This window comes from Carassius carassius, chromosome 4, assembly GCF_963082965.1.
Source record: "Carassius carassius chromosome 4, fCarCar2.1, whole genome shotgun sequence".
Classification (NCBI taxonomy): domain Eukaryota; kingdom Metazoa; phylum Chordata; class Actinopteri; order Cypriniformes; family Cyprinidae; genus Carassius; species Carassius carassius.
This window is the reverse complement of record NC_081758.1, coordinates 27,647,090-27,667,234: the sequence shown is the minus strand read 5'-3', so window position 1 is coordinate 27,667,234 and position 20,145 is coordinate 27,647,090. Positions and strand designations below refer to the sequence as shown.

Below are 20,145 nucleotides of genomic sequence, written 5' to 3'. Positions count from 1 at the left end.
GGACAACTTTAAAGGCGATTTACTCAGTATTTTGATTTTATTTTATTTTACCCTCAAATTCCAGATTTTCAAATTGTATCTCGGCCAAATATTGTCCGATCCTAATAAAACCGTGCATCAATGGAAAGCTTTTTATTCATTATTTATTCATTAAATTATTATCAAATCATCGTACATTAATTTTGTGATCCATGGTCACATTTATCAAGCAGTTTATTTAACAGTTTTTAACTCATTTTGTGGCATGTGACATTTATGGCATATAACTGACATCATCATTCATTTTTACATGTATTGCATGGGGTCTATAAATAAAAATGCTATGAATAAAACATTATTAAAAGAATATTTTTTATTTTATTTATTTCAATATTTTGAAACTAAGTGCCTTTATGGACCCTTTACAAGAAGTTGATCTAAGAATACTAAAATGTAATATTATTGTAATATTGTTTGTCTTTACTAGAAAGTACTAAAATAATCATGATTATAATTGTTTTAACAAAACTAAATATTTAAGTACTTCCTTTATCAATAGCCAATGAATGTTTGGGAATTACTGCTCCACACCCCGATAAGGCCAGAAATGCATTAACACAAGTCACGTAAAACTTTAATTGGATCATTCCTTCACTGTCATTTTCATTGACATTTAATATACATTACGTGCTTTCAAAGTGAAAAAAGTGGTCTAGCTGCCCACTGGGCAACAGATTGATGTCATGATCTTTACTGCCATCGTGTGGTAGATTGATACATTACAAAATTAAATAGATTTAGTAGGCTTCGATATCAATTATGACTTTTAAAGCAAGTCTTGTGAGCACATTTTTTTTTAAAGGTATTTGGCATAAAGTTACATAGTATTTTCCCCCTTCTCTCTCTCTCAGTAAGGTTAAATTCGACTACTTTATACCTCATACCTTACTATCTTTATAATTTGCACTGGAAAAATATTTTCTTAGCATTTTTGTCTTGTTTTGTAGTATTAATATCTAAACATTCTAAACAGAATTAAAATTACATAAGAAAAAATCCTGTTTTCCCTTTCTCACCCCACTGGCAGATATTTCATCTTGTTTTAAGCATGACCTTACTCAATTTTGATATATATTTTTCAGAAAACAAGACTTAACATAGGCTATTGGGTCATTTTGCTTAATGTTGATTTTAAGAAAAACACAAAGTAACATTTTTTTGTAGTGTGGTATTAAATCAGGTGAAGCCTCTTTTTCTTTTTTACGCTCCTACTTTTTTAAAGCTTTTGTCAAGCTTATCTAGTTTATGGGTTAGTTTTGTGCTTATCCATTACTGCTTGAAGCGGAATACAAATAAATAATGCAATTCGAGTGAACGACTGTTCGATTTCGTGTTTTTTTTTCCCAGGGAAAGGGCTGAGGACGCTAATACTGCTCAGTGCAATTATAATTTAGACTAGGCTATCTGACGTGACAAAATAAATGTACATCTCCTTGCTTTGCTGTTATCCCGTCAATTTATCAAAGGCTGCTTTTCTGTGGCCTTTTTTCCATTTCTGTTTTCCAGGAAGAGCTGTACGCCTGCTGCTGTCACGGTGACATGTATTATGAATGAATGCGGTCGCTCTCTTCATTCTTCATTGTGTAGACGCAAGATTTGATTATATTTTAATATCTGGTTTGGGCGTAATCAACGTTCAGAAACTGGATTAGCAAGTAGGCGTGCATTTTTAGAACAGCAGGTGATGCGGTGATGCAGAGGATGTTTATGCGGCGTTAGGACCCAGAGGACACGTTCTCGTTCTCTCAAGGCACATGCAATTTGCATGCGCGTGTTCTGCAAGGCAAACACGGCTGTATGAGTGAAACCTTAACCACCGGAAGATCGAGCAACAGACTCGCAGACTCGCTTATTGGTGGAGGATCACTGTCGTGATGGGAAGCTTTCAGTCTTTGCCGGATGACCATCAATATCGAACCCTGTCACAGAAGACAGGCTGTGAGTATAACTATTACGAAGGGTTTATGTTTAATCTAATTAATAACCCATTACTTAATATTTGACCTACGCAGCACCATATACACAGGAAACGTATAATTATATAAATGAAATGATCTGAAATATCTAATTTGCATAACTTGTAAATTACAGCTCAGATCTGTACTGCATACATTTAGTGTAATATGTAGCCTACCTGTTGGAAACTATATGAATGTTGATTTTTGGTTATAAGTATTCATAATTGTTTATGTGGACATAGGATGACAAAACGGTGGTAATGGAGGATTAGTTGATACCTCTGTACTGCAGACACGAAATAGTGACCTAACATACAAATGTGATAATTCGCACATTCATTGTTTACACACTCATGTTGTTCCAAAGCCATATGTTTTTTGGCAGCCTTAATGACAGATTCAGTTATCACTTGCTTTCATCTTCTGCTATGTAAGTGAACAATGACTGATGTTATCAGTCTCTAACATTACCCTTATGCTGTCTAGAAGAAATAAAGTCAAATGGGTTTGGAGCAAAATTATGGTGAGTGAATGATGACAGAATTGTGAATTTTTGGTTGACCAGCCTCTTTAAAGTAACTGCATGACTTATGTGATCATTCATAATTCAGTTAGAAGAGTAAGTCAGTCGACAGCTGTGTGTGTGTGAAGTGTTTAAGAGAAGTTTTAGCAGTTGTGTTGTTGACTTCACACATAGTGCAAGGTGCAGACTGGTGACTACATTACTTTCGTTCCCTTTCAGTCTCACTGGAGCAGATCTCTCTTCTCCACAATCGCTTTAAGCAGCTCAGCCAAAACGAGGAAACATTACGGTAATCTGCAAGTGGTTGTTGTGTGTGGGAGATGATTCTGCAGAATTGTTCTTGTCTGACTGTTGAACCAATGAGTGTTCAAAATGCCTTTCAAGAATCAAATCAAACCAGTTTTGCTGGTACTGACATTTAGAAAAATTATTGCTATGCTTTATTTATGTGTCTGCTTAGGTGGTTTGGTTGGTTATACAACATTTAATCATACACAAGTATACAAACCATAATGCCTGCCTTTTACCTGTCAAATTAATTAATTGTGTTCTCATTTAAAGGAGAGATGACCTTAAAACAATCCAAGACCTGGAAAGCAACCCAATTCGGTCCCAGATTATAGAAGCTTTCTTCGATAGTAGGTTTGTGCTTGTTTATATACTATATATGTTATATGGCTTTAATAGTGACGAGGTATGTGACGCTTGAAATGATCCTCTACTGCCTCAGAATTTGAGATTGCATTTAAATACTAAATCACATTTTTAAAGTTTCATTAGAAACATCATGAATGTCACTGGCTGCAAGCAAAATGTCTTTATTCAAAATAGATGTGAAACAACACCTTTATAGTAAAGGGAAGTCTGTACGCACTGTGTTGTTTTTCTTCTTTATATGAATATCATCAGTATCATATATATAGGTTCTTAGATCTCTATGTATTATAGACTGATTGAAAACATTCTTCATTACAATACACAGTCTTCTTCAGAAAACAAATATTTCAATTTGCAATATGTAGATTTACAAGCTACAGCATTGTGTACTTTCTTTAGTGTGTGTTTTTTTCCAAGTCCCATTAGTCAAAATCATCTGCAAACCATAAACCTGAAAATGTAGCATTCAGGGCTCAGCAAAACTGTTGATATGGAGCAATAAGACATTACTACGACCACTTGTACTTCACAGGAACTTCCAGAAAGATGGTGTGGGATCTGTGGAAGAAATTGGTTTTGAGGAATTCCTTACGGTCATGTCGTACTTCAGAGCACCACCCCAACATATCACAGAGGAGCAGAGAGAAAAAATTAGAAGATCCAAACTGCGCTGTAAGGGCATGCAGACATTATATTCAAAACACTCTCTGGAAACTAGGATACTTGGAGATAAAATACCAGTCAACTGAGCCATAAAGTCACAAAAGTATTGATACAATACTGTTTCTTTCTTAATAGTCCTGTTCAACATGCATGACACAGACAATGATGGAACCATAACACTGGAGGAATACAGACATGTAAGAAATAACTAATTTTTGTGTAATTAAATATTTAATAATTAATAATAATTCATGAAATATGTTTGCCTATGGGTAGTTCATGATTATCTTCACAGATTTTCAGCAGTGTTGTGGTCTGTCTTGTCTAGGTAGTAGAGGAGTTGTTGTCCCGTAGTGGAGCTCTTGGAAGAGAGACAGCTAAAGGCATTGCAGATGCTGCAATGCTGGAGGTTGCCAGTATCTCAGTCGGTCCCATGGTATGTTATTTAGAGACTGGATCACAAACATTGCAAGGAGTAACTATATATCAATATATCTGACAATATATCATTATTATATCAATATATCTGTAAAAAGTTGTAATCTAAATGTGTTTTCCCACCTGATTTAATGCTTAAACACTTGACATTTGTCGGTGTTACCTCATGTTATCAGGTTCATTTATTAATATGAGTTCATATTTTTGAGTTTAGTAAAATAAAAATAAAAACAGTTCATGTAAATTGTGCCACATGAAGCACATTTTATTTGGTCAACTCTAGGTGTCACCTTTATGTATTTTCATAATTAGAATTTTTTTTTTTTTTTTAGCATCTATACATTTGATTTATAATGAAATATCATGTTCTTGCCAATCTGTCTGTTTTTTTTTTGTTTTTTTTTTCAGGCACCTGATGATTTCTATGAAGGAATAACATTTGAGCATTTTTTGAAGGTTTGTCAATTTGTCTATTTGCATGCATAAGCCACATGATCTTATTTACCATTTGGCTATTTTCGTTTAGGCAAATATTATGCTTTGCATTGCATTAAACATATTCACACATGACATGCGATAACATAAGACATTGCATAATTTGATCATGTAAGACTTGCCTTACTGTTATAACCTGACTTCACTCTCTTTCTTTGTTTCTTGCTCAACAGATTCTTAATGGAGTTGAAATTGAGACAAATATGCACATTCGCTTCTTAAACATGGATGCAACTGTTTTGTGCAAGTAACATTAGGTCTAAATACTGCTGGTTAAATGTATATTTTCCAGTAAAATAAGCACTTTATTAGATGAGGCTGGTTTAGAATAGTTTGGATAGATCTCTAGTTCTATTAATTATTTGTAAGATACTTATTCTACAAAAGTTTAAAAGCAATAAGAAAAGTGTGTGTATTTATATCTGAAACGGCTTGCTTTGCATGCACATAATACATAATTATGATACGATATAATTAAAACTATGCAAAAGTGTTTAATTATTTAACTTAATTTTTGTAATTATTTTGTCTTTATTCTAAAATAACTGATAACCTACAATTTAAAAAAAAAGTTGAATGCTTTTAACCAAATGCAATTGTAATATATTTTCACTGAAATATATAAATACTAAATAGAACAATCTTGTTATTAACAATGTGATATAGCAATAGCAATTTATGTGTGCGTTTTGATGTGCAATAATACTAATAAATAAATGAAAACAGTACTTGAATCCATAGTCTCAAAAAAGAACTGCAGTTACTCCTATCAACCAGCAGATATCGCTGATATCATTGCTTTAAGTCAGTCGCTTTAGAAATACTCAGGTACTTCTACAACCAATAAGCATGCTTCAGAATGTTCTTGCAAGTGCAACTAAAAGTGTGTCAGCAAACATTACATTACAAACTATGCAAAAAAATTCTAAAACAATTAATGAGACTGTGACACCGATAGTCTGTTAGTGTACACCAAAGGCCTTTAATCAGTTTCATTAGCCACATATAGTTCAATGATGACATACTTTGAGACATAGAGCTGAAGTTGTGCTGTGTTAGCAGTTATAAATTGTGCATGGATTGTACAGATGTAGGTTTAACAGTTGAATTAAACCTTGTGCTGAGCATTTTATTTGCAAAAATGAATATGGCATTTCCTCTGTGAAAATGCAAAAATGTCTCATAATGAATTAATGTGTCTTCTGAAGGAAAAAAAAATGACTGTACATGCACCCACTTTGTATGGAATCAACGCGCAACTTGCATTTACCACAATAAAATGGTATTCTGCAACACTGAAAACTTTTGTAATGCCCTGCTGTTTTTTCCCCTGAAACAATCCAAAGCATTTCTTAGCTCTCTTCAGTATTTGACGGTAAAAAGTTGATGATCACTTTCATATTTCATGTGAAAGTGTCAAGTGAGGTTGCCAGCACTAGACAGGAAATAAGTTCTTACACAAGCACCTGTTTTGATAGCATGTTATTTGATTAGTGGGTCTTCCCCGCCACAAATTGCTTTTGAAAGGCTGTGGGACCCACTTCCCTCCTTTTTTTCATGCCACTCCTTTGGTTGGTTTGCTAGTAAGCAGGGCACCGCTGCAAAAACCCCGTCTGTGCTTCCACAGAAATTTTCAGATATCAGGAAGTTTGATGCAGTCTCTCATATCATATATAACTGGGGTTGTTTGCTACAGCTATTTTGCACAACTTCAGGACACAAGTTTCCAGTGCCATTGATCTACCAGAGATCATTATGAACAGTGTGCTGACTGGAGAGATTTTAAAACTCCTGTCATTAGAGCTAGTGGAAAATACTCTCTGGATGATATGCTGTAAGAGTTTGATGGGTCCTAGGATAATGTTACAAGCATAAGCAGGTTTTCCACCAAAAATAGTTGTGAAATGGAATTTGTCCAGAATGAAAGACTTGAATTTTTCATTGATAAAAAGTCCTTTAGCTTTAATTACAAGTTCTAAAGCTTTAGTCATTTACTTTGTGTTCTTCAACACTTCAACACTTTTTTTTTGTCTCGTATTACATAATGAAACTTCTGCAACATTGAATGACACTTTTGGCACCGCTAACCTTCTGGCATGTAGTGTCGTGCTGAGAAGGACCACTGATTCAGTATGGCAATACTTCTGTAAATGTTTTGTTGAGAAGAGTGTACAAGACATTTTTCTTTTTCCAGTTGAATGTTATAACAGACAGCATAATAAAACGTGTTCAACAAAATGGGAACTGCTGATTAAGCATTTTGTTTTCTTGTCCCTGTTTTTCCTGAAAAATGTTGCCATGCAGAACTTGACCTATAATGAATCTTCCTACTTCTATTTCCACAGAAGCGTGTGACTAGAGCAAAGTGCCTGAGGTGACATTTTTTCTCTACTGCAATCAGCTACTCACAACATTTAATTCATAAATCAGATTTTAACATATTAATTATTGATACCATGTCTCCTTAGTGGTTATGTTCTTTGGTATGATATGACACTATGATATTAGGCAAGGCAAGTTTATTTATATAGCACATTTCGTACACAATGGTAATTCAAAGTGCTTTACATAAAAGAAAGTAAAATAATCATGAAGAAAAATAATAACAAAAATAAAACAAGCAATTTTAAAACTTTTAAAATGATTAAAACATTTACTTAAAATGAATTTATTCATTATCATATTACTATTATGATATAATATTACTGTTTTTGCTATGATTTTGTTGTTATTGTTATTTTTGTTGTTAAGTGTCAGCGGTATACTGAATGGAAAGGAAGAAGCACTTTTGAATTCCCATGCAACTTGTGCAACAACATCTGTAGAGTGTAAGAGTTTATTTTTGAAAGTATCAATGCAAAGTAATTTATATTATTACTTACATACTGGTTTCATATAAATAAGTATCAAAATATATACATACATTCATAATTACAACATTCCCCGAAAGCATTCATAGTTGTCCTGAGTGAAATGTACAGACCATAGTCTGTTAATTGTAAAGGGGATGGCTTAAGATTCACTCACATCGACACAAACACACAATCATATCTTGTGACGGGGAGACGGCTAGTCAGTTTTTTTTCCACTTTCTGATGTGGTGAAACGAATGCATCATTATGGGCTGCTATCAGTCTTTTGCACTTCCTGCCTTCTAAAATGGTCTCAGATGAAGGCTATGTCTTAGATAGAACATATACATCTTACTAGGTCATTCAGGTCATGCTATAGATGTTAGCATTAACCACAAAAGCCAACATGGCTAACGTGTGACATCACAGCTAAATACTGCACATTTCTGTGTAATCAAAACTTTGTCTGAGTGTTGCCATGAAATCCTGAGTAACTTGTGGTTTTGAGACTTCTTTCTTGAAGGGCAGAAGGCATCACATCCTGTTATGCTGTATACAGTTTTGATGAAAATATGTTTTACTGTCAAATAATTAAAGGAACCATGACAGTTGGCCAAATGGGTAGATCCATTCTTGTCCAAATGGAAGTAAAAAAATTGGTATGACTTCACTTTTTTGTCCATATATATATGAATAAGTTAGAACAAAAATAAATTATATTAATAAATATAATCAACAACAAAAAAACATACTCTGTACATCTCTTTAACAGTTATAGATATGCAAAAATAAATATGAATAAATTATGTAAATATTGTTTCATGTCACAAAACACACTTTAGTTCAAGAGCCATTTCTGGTCCTTTTTTCTGCACATTTTCCTCTTTTTAAGAGACTTCTGTTCTTGAACTGCTTGGCTAAGGAGCTCCTGAAGCTGAGACAGGACAATGCATCCATAGGCTTTCTGCTGGAAAATATTTTGTGCAGGGGGAATTCCTGTTGGCCTTTCAGCTGGCTCAGGAATGGGTATATTTGGCTGCAGGAATTCTAAGATACAGTTCACCCTCACAGCAATGTGGCGAACATGTGTAATCATCCTGTTAAGCCCCTCCGCCACAGGGTTGGTTGGAGGATTTAAGTCTTTCTGCTGCTCCATCACTGTCTTCATGTGAGGCAGAAACTCTTTCAGGTGGGTGTAAACACTCAAGATGCGCTGCGATATGGTCTGGCCAGAGACTGTTGATACTGGAACATTGTCCAATTGCATATCACAGATCAGGTCTGCAAAATCTCCCTGACTGGCTTTCTGAATGAGAGAAGACAAGAGTCTATAAGAACCCTGGTTGATTCATGTCTATCTATCGGTCTGTCTGTCAGTCAGTCAGTCTATCTCTGGATTTTTAGTTGCTTTGTCTTATGAAAAATATTTTTAAGTCATCTTGAGGCCCCCTAGTGGGCCTGGTTAAGAGTTAGTGACCTAGACAGAAATTGATTTTTAAAAATAAACCCACTCTGACACCTAACCCCATTCAGTGTCATGACTGTCTTTTGCATGACCCATATATGACCCATACCTAAATTTGGCTATTATTCTGAAAGACTCATTTCCACATTATTGTGTATTCTTGTACCGTTTTTACTGTAAAAGGGTTAAATTTAAAGCTCCCACATACTCCCACCCACTCTCAAAACAGCCCAGTTTTGTAAATGGAAGGAATCACCTCATTGTACTGTATGTGGAAACCACCCAAGCAACTGTTGACCATATTAGGCTTACATTGTCAGAGCATCTCTTCTTTGTTGTACCAATCAAAACTGATTTAGGACCACTGACATAAATGTTGATTGCAAGGTTAACAATTATACTTTCAAAACAATAACTAGAAAGAGAGTACTTACATATGTTTCTAAGAGCTCTTTCGTCCTCTTGCTCATTAACCTGGTGAGCCTCAGACTATGCTGAAGAAGCTGGCTGCAGCTTTCGTTTTTGCATGACACTGTTGGATGCACTAACTCAACAGAAATCAAAATGAGGACAGGGAGGATCATTCCTGAATTTAAAAAAAAAAAAGTAAATAAAGTCATGTTCTACAAATCACCTAAGCTCAAGTCAAAACATTCATATTTTATGGTGCACCCTTTCCCAGATACAATAGGAGATCTTTAGTTTCTCATTCAATGGAGTCAGAATGACCAGATGTCCATCTTAGGAGTGCACATCCATATATATATATATATATATATATAATCAGTATACATAAAACAATCAAATGCAACATACTTTAACAACTATGCATGTTTTGTTTATGTATATATTGTAATTGGGTTATAAATCGAATCACAGCAATAACAGTGTTCCATGCTTGACCATTGTTAAGCATGATAGTAAACATATTGTTATGTGTGCAGTGCGGCTGTGATACTTACTGAATTTTGCTTGTGATCTCTGAGATAGGCAGACCACGTTCCTAACATGACAATTCATTCTCCGTTCACAGACAAAGTTTCAAACTGGTCATGATCACAACTCTGAAAATGTTTTTAAAGACTGAAACCACACATTTGCAATTGGAAGGAAATGACGCAGCCAGCATTCTGAGGCAACAGAGTTCCCAGAATTTTTCTCTTTTTGCGTCTTCATTATCACATGTACTATGTGTAATGTTCCCTCCTTTAGTAGCCACCCATATCTCCCTATGTGATGCAGAGTCTGGATAGTTTGAGCAATAATGTTGATTTGTCATAGCTAATTTACGCCTGATGTCAGACAAGCTCATAAGTATAGATGTCATGAGATTGTACTCTTACCTCTCATATCTTAAAAAGATTTTTATGTTGCACAATTCTACATGACCAATGAATCTCTTGTTTTAGTGTAACATAAAATAGGTAGATTACCTTTATTTTTAACATTTATGTAAGTATATCCTTGGATTTTGAGATCACACTTTTCAGACTTTTTTTTTTTTACATTGTGTTATCATCGTTTTCAGTCAATAACATTGCTCCAAATTTGACAATGTCATGCTAAAAGCAACAAAAATTAGAAAAGGAACCACCATCCAACACAGTGCTCTTCCACCCTTGCTCTGAACTCTGTGCCTATTGGTTCAACAGGAAGTGGTCTTTGTAATAGGAAGGTAGTTTCTCAACATTAGATTTTCACTGATACCTTTCGATCTTTTGACGCAAAAGCACAAAGTTGGGAATTTCAACCACTTATCAGCTTCAGACAAGGAAGGAAGATGACAAACATTCTGCTGTGCTTTGATTTTCTGCACTTCTATTAAACTTTTGTGTGATGCAATGACATATTTATTGCATGCAGAATGACTAAAGTGGACAAAACTTGCATCTGATGTTAACTGAGCTAAGCTTGTTTTGACCCCTTTTGACTCAGACCTACAAGGGAAAGCCCAGAGCCAAAAGTTTAGAACTTGCCGAATTCACTATAGTCCCCCAATTAAAGGCTGATCTCACAGCCACATCTGTAATAATACATTCATATGCTTAGTCAAATAAATGTAATTTCTTGGGTAAGAAGTCTGTTTGTTTTATGCATAAGCATGACATTGATGTGGTAAGTCACAGGGGAAATCAGTGTCTTCTCAGCAAAACACAGGTAATAGTAGTTCAGTACCTGGTACTTTCCAAAATTCTTACCAAAAAAAACCATGCACTACAGGTAAAGTGTCATGGGAATGAGGATAAACTGGAAGTGTTGTATTTGCCCTTTTATGCTGTCTGTGGTCACATTCCCCTGTATTTGTATTGTTGTTTTAACATCCTAGGTTTTGGATGTGGGTGTGGCAGCCCAGTCTTAAGAACAGAATCGTTTTTGAGTACTTTCTACCAAGACCCCCCCCCCTTAATGTTTATCAGCTTCAGTCAACTCTTTGGAAGTGTGACTGTGAAAATTCAGTAGTATTTTACATTTGGGCTAGAAAGATCAAAGACAATTTCTGTTAACCTCTAAACCTCACAGGAAGTGCTTTACTTGACAGTCTGAGGAAATTCCCTATACTCTTCTTTATGTATTTCTCATAATTGCCTATTTAGGCTTTTAGTCTAAATTCACCAAAACAAAATTACATAAAATCTGACCTTGTTGTTGCAACAGAGCTAATAAAAATTATAATATGTTGCAAGTGAACATTGCTCTAATTATAAATTATAAATTAAATATATATATAGTACAGACCAAAAGAGAATGCCAAGAGTGTGCAAAGCAGTAATCAAAGCAAAAGGTGGCTACTTTGAAGAACCTAGAATATGACATATTTTCAGTTGTTTCACACTTTTTTGTTACCTATATAATTCCATATATAATTCCACATGTGTTAATTCATAGTTTTGATGCCTTCAGTGTGAATCTACAATTTTCATAGTCATGAAAATAAAGAAAACTCTTTGAATGAGAAGGTGTGTCCAAACTTTTGGTCTGTACTGTATATATATATATATATATATATATATATATATATATATGTTGTCGTGTTTTTATTTATAATTTATAATTAGAGCAATGTTCACTTGCAACATATTAGTAATCTATCTATCTATCTATCTATCTATCTATCTATCTATCTATCTATCTATCTATCTATCTATCTATCTATCTATATATACATATATATATCGGACTCGCTGATTAATGAGCTGCATGAACAGTCGATCGTGTGATGCTACTTGCCATATGTAAAATAGCTTCCAGAAGACTAGGCCTACATCATTTTAATCACTATTCCCAAATAAACAATTGATTTCTTTACATGTAAAACTTTTTCAATTAGCACAAACATTCACTAAGGGCGCGTTGAAGGGTGTTGGGAACTATAAAAGTTTAAGACGCGTGCACGAGCACACACGTTCTTTCCGCTGATTGCCCGTGGTAGACATTGCGTAACTCACTCTATCCCAACGGATCTGTTTGCTTTCTCCTCCTCCTCCTCCTCCTCCTCCTCCTTCTTCTTCTCAGGAAGTGCAGCCGCTAGTCTGAAGAGAGGCTCCGGACTCCCGCTCTCGCTGTACCGAGCGACTCGCGCGTCATCCATCGCGATGCCCTGCCTGCTTTTGCAGGCACCCGTGAGCGCCATACGCCAGTAACAGATGAAGGGTGAAGAGGATGCGCTGGAAGCAGCAGGCTGTATGCGGGAAGCAGGGAGACGCAGCGGCATCATCCTCATCCTCAGCAGCAGCAGCAGGGCGCTCGGTTAGCTCCCACCCCCACTCGCTTCGTCTTTTCCTCCCCCCCTGCAGAAGCATGCTTGCGTGAGGGATGAGGCTGGAGACAGGGACATCAGGCCAAAGCTGCGGCCTTCTTCTTTTCACAAGAGCCGGGCTCGCCATCATCGCAGCAGCAGCATCCGCCAACGCTTTGCCATCATCACACCAGCATCTTTGGTAGGCAGACTATCTCTCCTCTTCCGCTCGCCGTTTTTGCATAAGAAATGCCATGGTCATCCACTCAACCCCACATCAGTAGCCATGGCAACCACATCCTGTTAATAAGCGCTTTTACATCCCCTCTATGTCTTTATGTCTCTGGAGCGCAGGCTTATTTTACTCCTAATTTTTGTTGTAGTAAAGATATCCATTTGTTGTGATTTGGAGCTCTTTTCTGGAGCTGTACATGATGTACAGTGTTTTTTTCCCTCCACATCTATAGATCTTGCTTAGAATGCAAACCAAGTCAGTCGTTTATATATATATATATATATATATATATATATATATATATATATAGAGAGAGAGAGAGAGAGAGAGAGAGAGAGTGTTCATAATTAAAACAGTATATTTGCTTTTATATTTGCATTTTGATTCAGTCAGTGACACTATTATCGCCATTATATTTCATTCAGGCACAGTGTGTTCAACCCATCAAGATGAAGCTGATTAATAATTTTCTTCTTCATTGCAAAATTATATGACGCTAAACACTAATAGTACAAGGTGAAAGAGATGCTTGTGATAAAAAGTAATATGTTTAATATCTGTATTGCTCAATGATATGTGTAATGCAGGCTTCATAATATCTGGTAGCTGACATGTGCTGAAATGTAACATCTAATATAATTTTACTTTATTCAGAATTTTGCTTCTTTCTTTTTTAAAATAATTTGCATGCATGCCGTTTTTATGATCTCATATTAAATTAATAATTACATAGAAGCAGTGAGCAAAAAACAAACTGAATATTTTTCAAAGAAAATTTCAATGTCTAATATATCAAACAATGCAGATCATTATATTCATAATTGCTCTGATGGGGCCAGAAAATGGCACAAACAAGATGAAGTATACACTCCTTTTTATTGGTCATATAATAATTAATATATGTTTACATATTTATACATTTTGAAAGTTATAAATAAATAATAACATAAAAAAATGACAAGAAAGTAACTTACTTTACAGAACTGGTCATTGTAAGGAAAACTTCTAACTAATAGTTATGTTAAGATCTCACATCAAAAAATAAAATAAAAAAGATAATAAAAATTCTTGCTCACCTTACTTGATCTTTGACCCCAACACACTGTGTGTTTGCAGGTCAGTGAGCAGATCCAGGAGCATGAGCAGGAAGTTGTGCGGCGTGAGCAGATGTCAGGGTATAAGCGCATGCGGCGGCAGCACCAGAAGCAGCTGATCGTGCTGGAGAACAGGCTAAAGGCCGAGATGGATGAGCACAAGCTCCGGCTGCAGAAGGAAGTGGAGACCCAGGCCAATAACACCTACATTGAACTGGAGCGGCTGGCCAAGAAGCAAGCTACACAACTGGACAAGGAGGTGTGTGCTCCTGCTTCACACATTGTGGACAGGGTCATGAAAAGTTCACATTTTTGTCTCTAAGTCAATATATATTATATGGTGAACATGCAGTAGTGTCCAAAGGTTGAAGACCACATTAAAACCCTGGAATGCAAAATCGAATTTGAACTTGGAATTAAACAGAAAGTTGTAACATTTTGAAAGATGTAGAACAAAGAATGTTATGAATTCAGATTCTTATGAAATATTTACATTTTCCCAGGATTTAGTATCATCAAACAAGCACATTTGTGACATTGATCACATGAAGTCCTTTGTACAGGTGCTCAGCTTGAATACTGCTGTGATTAAAACAAAAGGTGAAAGAAATTCTGCAGTTAAAATGCCTTTTCATGATCTGTAATAAAAAATAACTTAAATAGAGATTTTCACTAGTACCATGGTGACAAAATATCAGTTTACTAATGCATAGCTGACCACAGTGAACTTTTTGTGAGACTTATCCTCCTTTGGGCCTAGATGATTAATTTGTATGTGGTTAATGCTGCAAAACCAGATGTTATTTCTTTTGTCTCTCAAAAGATGAAATCCTCGGCAGCTGAAGAAAAAAGAATCCAGCAACAGATCTTGGTCCAACAGAAGAAGGAACTGACCACCTTCTTGGACACACAGAAAAAGCAGTACAGACTATGCAGAGAAAGAATGAAAGAGGTGAGACCAGGACAGTCAATAAATCCACAATACATGGTACAAACCCAGGACAGCTTTTAATATATAGGCCCCCCTTTTCTGGGCCCAAATGAGAATTTTTAGTGGACCTCCTTTGTCACAGGGCCCTGAATGATGTCAGACCAATTGTAAACGGCTATATTCTATTGACACATTTTTGCGGTAAAATTCATTTAATGTGATCTGTATACAATAGGAAATGAATGAAGACTCCGATACACCAAAAGAAGAGAAACAGGAGCGCTTGTCACGGCATAAAGAAACAATGCAGCGCTCCCAGGCTGAGGAGGAGGCCCAGCTGCTGAACCAGCAAAGACTGGTTTACGAAAGGAGCTGCCGTGCTCTAAAAAGAAGAAGCCTTATCAAGAAGCACGAGTTTGAACAAGAGCAAATGCGGGAGGCAAGAAATAACATGTCACAACAAAGAAAGTTTCAAGCACATTGTTTTGTTCTTGTGAATTTTGAGGTTTAATTTAGACATATCCATATACTTCCATTCAAAAGTTTGAGTGTATGTTATTTGTATTCATGTCATTTTTAAATATCTCTTTTATATTTTAATAAATTTTAAAATGTCAGTTATTCCTGTGATGGTAAAGCTGAATTTTCAGCATCATTATTCCAGTCTTCAGCATCACATGATCCTTCAGAAATCATTCTAATATGCTGATTTGCTGCACAAGTAACATTTCTTATTATCAATGTTGAAAACCGTTTTAATTTTAAGTGCTGCTTACAATTTTTGTGGAACTGTTATTTTTATGGAATATTTTCTTAGAATTCTTAAATGAATGGAAAGCATTTATTTGAAACTAAACTTTCTAACAATGTTAAATCTTTACTGTCACTTTGAATTTATTTAATGCATCCTTGCTAAACAAAAGTATTCATTTATTTAAAAAACAAATCTTACCCCAAACTGTTGAAAGGTAGTTTGAGTATATTATATATAGTGATGTATACTGTTGAACACACTTTCTTTTGCGATTTCAAGTCTGAAATCTGTTTCAAAAATCACAAAAAACAGATCTTAATTTTTACACACATTCTTAAAAAAACGTTATCCCTTTTTTTGTTGATGTCGTTCAAACAATTTAAACAGTATTCATAAATGACTTACTCTTTGTGTTAAAGGAGCTTAACAAGAAGAAGACACAAAAAGAAATGGAGCATGCATTGATGATCAGGCAGGATGAGTCCACCCAAGAGCTGGAACAGCGGCATCTACAAACCTTACAAAGGCTACGCTTTGAGCTGATGCGCCACCAGCATCAAACTGAGTTGGAGAACCAGGAGGAGTACAACGGTCGACGGCAGAGGGAGCTACACAGGAAGCATGCACTGGAACGCCGAGAGCAGCCCAGGAACCTTAAGGTAAACTTTACAATTTGTAATGGTAGGTAGAACTCGAAAAATATAAAGGAAAGAAAATGGACATGAAGAAAAGCGAAAAGCACAATTCTATTTAGCTTTTGAATGATGCATTGTAAAAAAACCTAAGGAATCTCCTCTCATTATAGACATTGGAAATGCAGATCAAAAAGCAATTCCAAGATACTTGTAAGGTGCAAAACAAGCAGTATAAAGCTCTGAGGAACCATCAGCTAGAGGTCTCCCCCAAGAGTGACCACAAAGCCATCCTGAAGTCTCTGAAGGAAGAACAGACCCACAAGCTTGCACAGCTGGCAGAGCAATATGAGCAAAGCATTAATGAAATGATGGCCTCTCAATCGGTAAAGTACACAGGCACCAGACAAAAACTACCATTTCATGGTGAACCCACACAATTTGAGCTTGCATCCTAGGTTAAGAACTCGAATCTTAGATGAATCTGTTGAAACAAACAGTATTTAATAAGTTAGTTTAGGATTTACCGTATACACAAGCATTTTTCACATCACTTTTTTGGAACCAGAGAGAACCTGATAAAATAGAGATTGTTTCCATATCTTTAGTGGGAAACGTTTCAAAGAGCAGCTACTGGCCAAAACCATTTAAGAGGTTTCCCTCTAGTGGCTACAGAGAGAAATGACTTTCCACAACCAAGCCAATATTGTTTCTACTGACTACAATAGAAGATGAGGCATTACGCAATATTATCTGCATCAAACCATATATGATATACTCTTACAGTTTTTGTTGAACTTTAAAATTTGACTTTATTTCTATATTGTCTGTTTTCATTTTAATTGTAGTTAATGTTTTAGTAATTTAGTATATATTTTGTAAATGTCTATATAGTTTTTTATTAAGTTTTAGGTTTAGTTGATTTAGTTTTTAGTTATTTTAGTGAAATAAAATGTTTTTTTTTAATGTTATTTCAGTTAATATTTATTTTATTTCAAGTAATAAATCATTATTGTTTTTTTTTATTAACCCTGCAATAACCCCCCTCAGTGTTTGAGATAATAATTGCAGCATGTAACTCTCTCAGTTACGTTTAGATGAAGAGCAGGAGGCTGAATGTCAGGCTTTAAGGCAGCAGCTACATCAGGAGATGGAGCTCCTCGATGCCTATCAAAACAAAACGAAGGCGCAGATGGAGGCCCAACATGAGCATGAGGTGCAGAAGTTGGAACAGAAGGCGTCCTTGCGCCGGGCTCACTTGGAACAGAAGGTAAGCTGTTTTACTAAAAAAAAATTTTAACAGTAAATAAACCTCTGTAATTCATAGGATTGATTTGCCCATAACTGGTCAAATAAATAAATAATACCTGAAATCCCAAGTAAACCGTTTGCCCACACCTCTGTCCACAGATTGAAGAAGAGCTGGCCTCACTTCACAAGGAACGTACTGAAAAAATCAAGCATTTATTTGAGCGTCAAGAGCGAGAACTGGAGATGTTTGATTCGGAGAGTGCACGGCTAGGATTCGGAAGCTTAGCCTCATTTGACTTTCCCACGGATGAGGCCAGATGATCCAACGGATGTTGACGGGACTGTTCAACACTGATGTCTTTGGACACATTGTGCCTGCACTGTCCCTGATTGTTGGATTTACCAAGATCACCCAAACAGTGACAATGCTGGATCAGTATCTTATAACTCATATCGGCTGTGAGAACTAGGCTGAGATTCTGAGAGGAGAAACTAAACAGCCACAGACACAAAAGCGGTTTGGTGATGCATCACTGAGCTTCTTAAACCAAGAAGAAATATCTAGACAAACTGACCTTTTCTCCATGCCATTGTCCCACTTTTGGTATTAAATTAGTAATTCAGGATATTTTAGTACAAGTAAGCACTTTGATATGTTAAGTATGATCCCATCATGTGAGGTGGAATGCCTTTGGTGTCATCAAAGGACATTACGACTGTAGAATGTGTCCTGCGTCTTCACCGTGGCTATTAGCTGTTTTGTATGTATCACAGAGAATGTGACAACTGTTGATGAAAACTTTACGCAGAAGCAGATTTTGAAGCAGTGTCTGATTTTAAAATATGGTGAATACATTTAATTAATTTCATATTGTGGAACCCACGCTTTATTTCTTTTTTACTTAGAAAAAAGGGGGGGTGGGGGATGATGGGACAAAAAATAATCAAATGTATTCATTGTTCAGTATCCTAAATGAATTGGCATTAGTTTTATCAGGATGTGGATTTATTACATTGAATCAGTTCTTTCAGAGTTACTGGTATTATTGCATGCACTTTAAAAGACAAATTCAGGTTGTGAAGTGGAGCATGAATCTGTCCGAGATTTTAGCCGTGTACAAATAAAAGTGGTCATAGCAGTTTTGTTTTCATGGCTATTGATACTGAACATAAGCTTTATCTTTGATATAAATACCCGCCAAATTGCCAGATGCCTTTAAGTTATGTTGATGAATGTTTTTGTTCTCCTTATTTTGCACAATTTGTTGAATTGTGATTCATTCAATGTGGACTTGTCACTGCTCTTGTACAGGGGAAATGTTGCAATTTGTGTTAAACAAATTTTATATAAATATTTGTATATGATAACCTAAATAGGGTTTACATATGTATTGATCAATCATTGCCAACGAAGATCTATGGAACTGTTGTTCAGTGAATGCAGAGGAATGCAAACTTATTTTTATAAGTAAAACAGAAAGTAACTTATATTCTCATGCATCATGTGACAGCCTACATGTCTGGTGGAGCGATAATGCGAACGCCTCTGTGTAACAGAGTTCATGGCTTGCTGTCATTTAAGAAAGAAACCACTCCAGCAACTAGTAGAAGGGGTTCCGTTGATTCTTAATTCACAACAACATGTTCTTTATAGGCAGATTTGTGGTGTGTAATAAAAGATTCTTTGGGCCTGACCAAATACTATCTTTTATAAACTTCTGACATCATTCATTCATGAGTGTCTCATAATGTTTTATCGGTGATAATCAGGATGATTTCCTGCTACTGTCATTTAAGGCCTCTTCTCCGGGAAAGCCATTGTTTAAACTGCAGTTGCACAAATGAAGTGATGTTTAAACAAATAAACACAATGAAGTTTTGATCGGCTAATGGCATGCTGAGAAAAATTGAGCTGTTTTTTTTTAGAGTTATAGACCATTAGATTATTTATTTGTTTATTGTGGTTGCTGATGTTAATGAAACAAAAGATCTGCATTTCTCTCCGTTTTCTAGTGCATACTGATGCTCTTAAACAACTGTAAATATGATGAAAGACATTGTGTAACTTATATCCTGTCCTCTCCATGTCAGTTCAAGGTACCTTTGGCTTCACATTCTACTCAGATAATCATCTTTGATTTGCTTCTCGTCCTGTAGCACTTCTTCCTCCGTCATCTCAGCCCCTTTATGTTTAGTGCATGATTAATTTTTGCTAGTTGTAAATGTAAAAACCTATAAAATGAGGAAAACTATAATACAGAACCTTAATAGGCCTTTTGTTTATATTATAATCACAGGGTTTAAATAATATTGAACACCTGGGGAATATTATGGGAAATATTTCATTATTAAGGTGTTTTACATCATTTGCCTTTAATACAACTTCCAACTTTCTCAGAATAGAGTCATACAACTTCTGAAT

General features: G+C 35.6%; 3 protein-coding genes across 4 annotated transcripts; 2 read left to right on the top strand and 1 right to left on the bottom strand.

Moving 5' to 3' along the window:
- Positions 1 to 1,551: 1,551 nt before the first annotated feature.
- LOC132130758 (calcineurin B homologous protein 3-like) lies at positions 1,552 to 6,075 on the top strand. Of its 2 annotated transcripts, none has more exons than XM_059542558.1 (8): positions 1,552 to 1,977; positions 2,740 to 2,809; positions 3,082 to 3,162; positions 3,710 to 3,849; positions 3,976 to 4,037; positions 4,169 to 4,276; positions 4,687 to 4,734; positions 4,947 to 6,075. In XM_059542558.1, exons 1-8 carry the CDS (start codon positions 1,914 to 1,916, stop codon positions 5,022 to 5,024), a joined length of 651 nt encoding a protein of 216 aa, XP_059398541.1. In that variant the 5' UTR covers positions 1,552 to 1,913; the 3' UTR covers positions 5,025 to 6,075. The 2 variants fall into 2 exon arrangements, with proteins under 2 accessions (XP_059398541.1, XP_059398547.1); XM_059542564.1 differs by lacking the exon at positions 1,552 to 1,977 and adding an exon at positions 2,110 to 2,520.
- A 2,023-nt stretch (positions 6,076 to 8,098) lies between these two features.
- Positions 8,099 to 11,427, bottom strand: LOC132139656 (uncharacterized). The gene is made up of 3 exons (XM_059548172.1): positions 10,053 to 11,427; positions 9,525 to 9,676; positions 8,099 to 8,931 (listed from the first exon to the last, which is right to left on the bottom strand). Exons 1-3 carry the CDS (start codon positions 10,108 to 10,110, stop codon positions 8,464 to 8,466), a joined length of 678 nt encoding a protein of 225 aa, XP_059404155.1. The 5' UTR covers positions 10,111 to 11,427; the 3' UTR covers positions 8,099 to 8,463.
- A 1,180-nt stretch (positions 11,428 to 12,607) lies between these two features.
- On the top strand, positions 12,608 to 19,613 carry LOC132139675 (serine/threonine-protein kinase TAO3-like). The gene is made up of 8 exons (XM_059548209.1): positions 12,608 to 13,028; positions 14,178 to 14,414; positions 14,979 to 15,107; positions 15,322 to 15,525; positions 16,260 to 16,499; positions 16,646 to 16,858; positions 17,560 to 17,742; positions 17,883 to 19,613. The coding sequence occupies exons 2-8, from the start codon at positions 14,229 to 14,231 to the stop codon at positions 18,042 to 18,044; spliced, it is 1,317 nt and encodes a 438-aa protein (XP_059404192.1). The 5' UTR covers positions 12,608 to 13,028; positions 14,178 to 14,228; the 3' UTR covers positions 18,045 to 19,613.
- The last annotated feature ends 532 nt before the right edge of the window (positions 19,614 to 20,145 follow it).

Coding starts and splice junctions, on each gene's coding strand:
- LOC132130758 (XM_059542558.1), top strand. CDS start 1,914: ATGGGAAGCTTTCAGTCTTTGCCGGATGACCATCAATATCGAACCCTG. Junction 4,277..4,686: donor GTATCTCAGTCGGTCCCATG/GTATGTTATTTA, acceptor TTTTTTTTTCAG/GCACCTGATGATTTCTATGA. Junction 4,735..4,946: donor CATTTGAGCATTTTTTGAAG/GTTTGTCAATTT, acceptor CTTGCTCAACAG/ATTCTTAATGGAGTTGAAAT.
- LOC132139656 (XM_059548172.1), bottom strand. CDS start 10,110: ATGAATTGTCATGTTAGGAACGTGGTCTGCCTATCTCAGAGATCACAA. Junction 9,677..10,052: donor GAGATCACAAGCAAAATTCA/GTAAGTATCACA, acceptor TTTTAAATTCAG/GAATGATCCTCCCTGTCCTC. Junction 8,932..9,524: donor AAGAGCTCTTAGAAACATAT/GTAAGTACTCTC, acceptor TCTCTCATTCAG/AAAGCCAGTCAGGGAGATTT.
- LOC132139675 (XM_059548209.1), top strand. CDS start 14,229: ATGTCAGGGTATAAGCGCATGCGGCGGCAGCACCAGAAGCAGCTGATC. Junction 16,500..16,645: donor AGCAGCCCAGGAACCTTAAG/GTAAACTTTACA, acceptor CTCTCATTATAG/ACATTGGAAATGCAGATCAA. Junction 17,743..17,882: donor GGGCTCACTTGGAACAGAAG/GTAAGCTGTTTT, acceptor CTCTGTCCACAG/ATTGAAGAAGAGCTGGCCTC.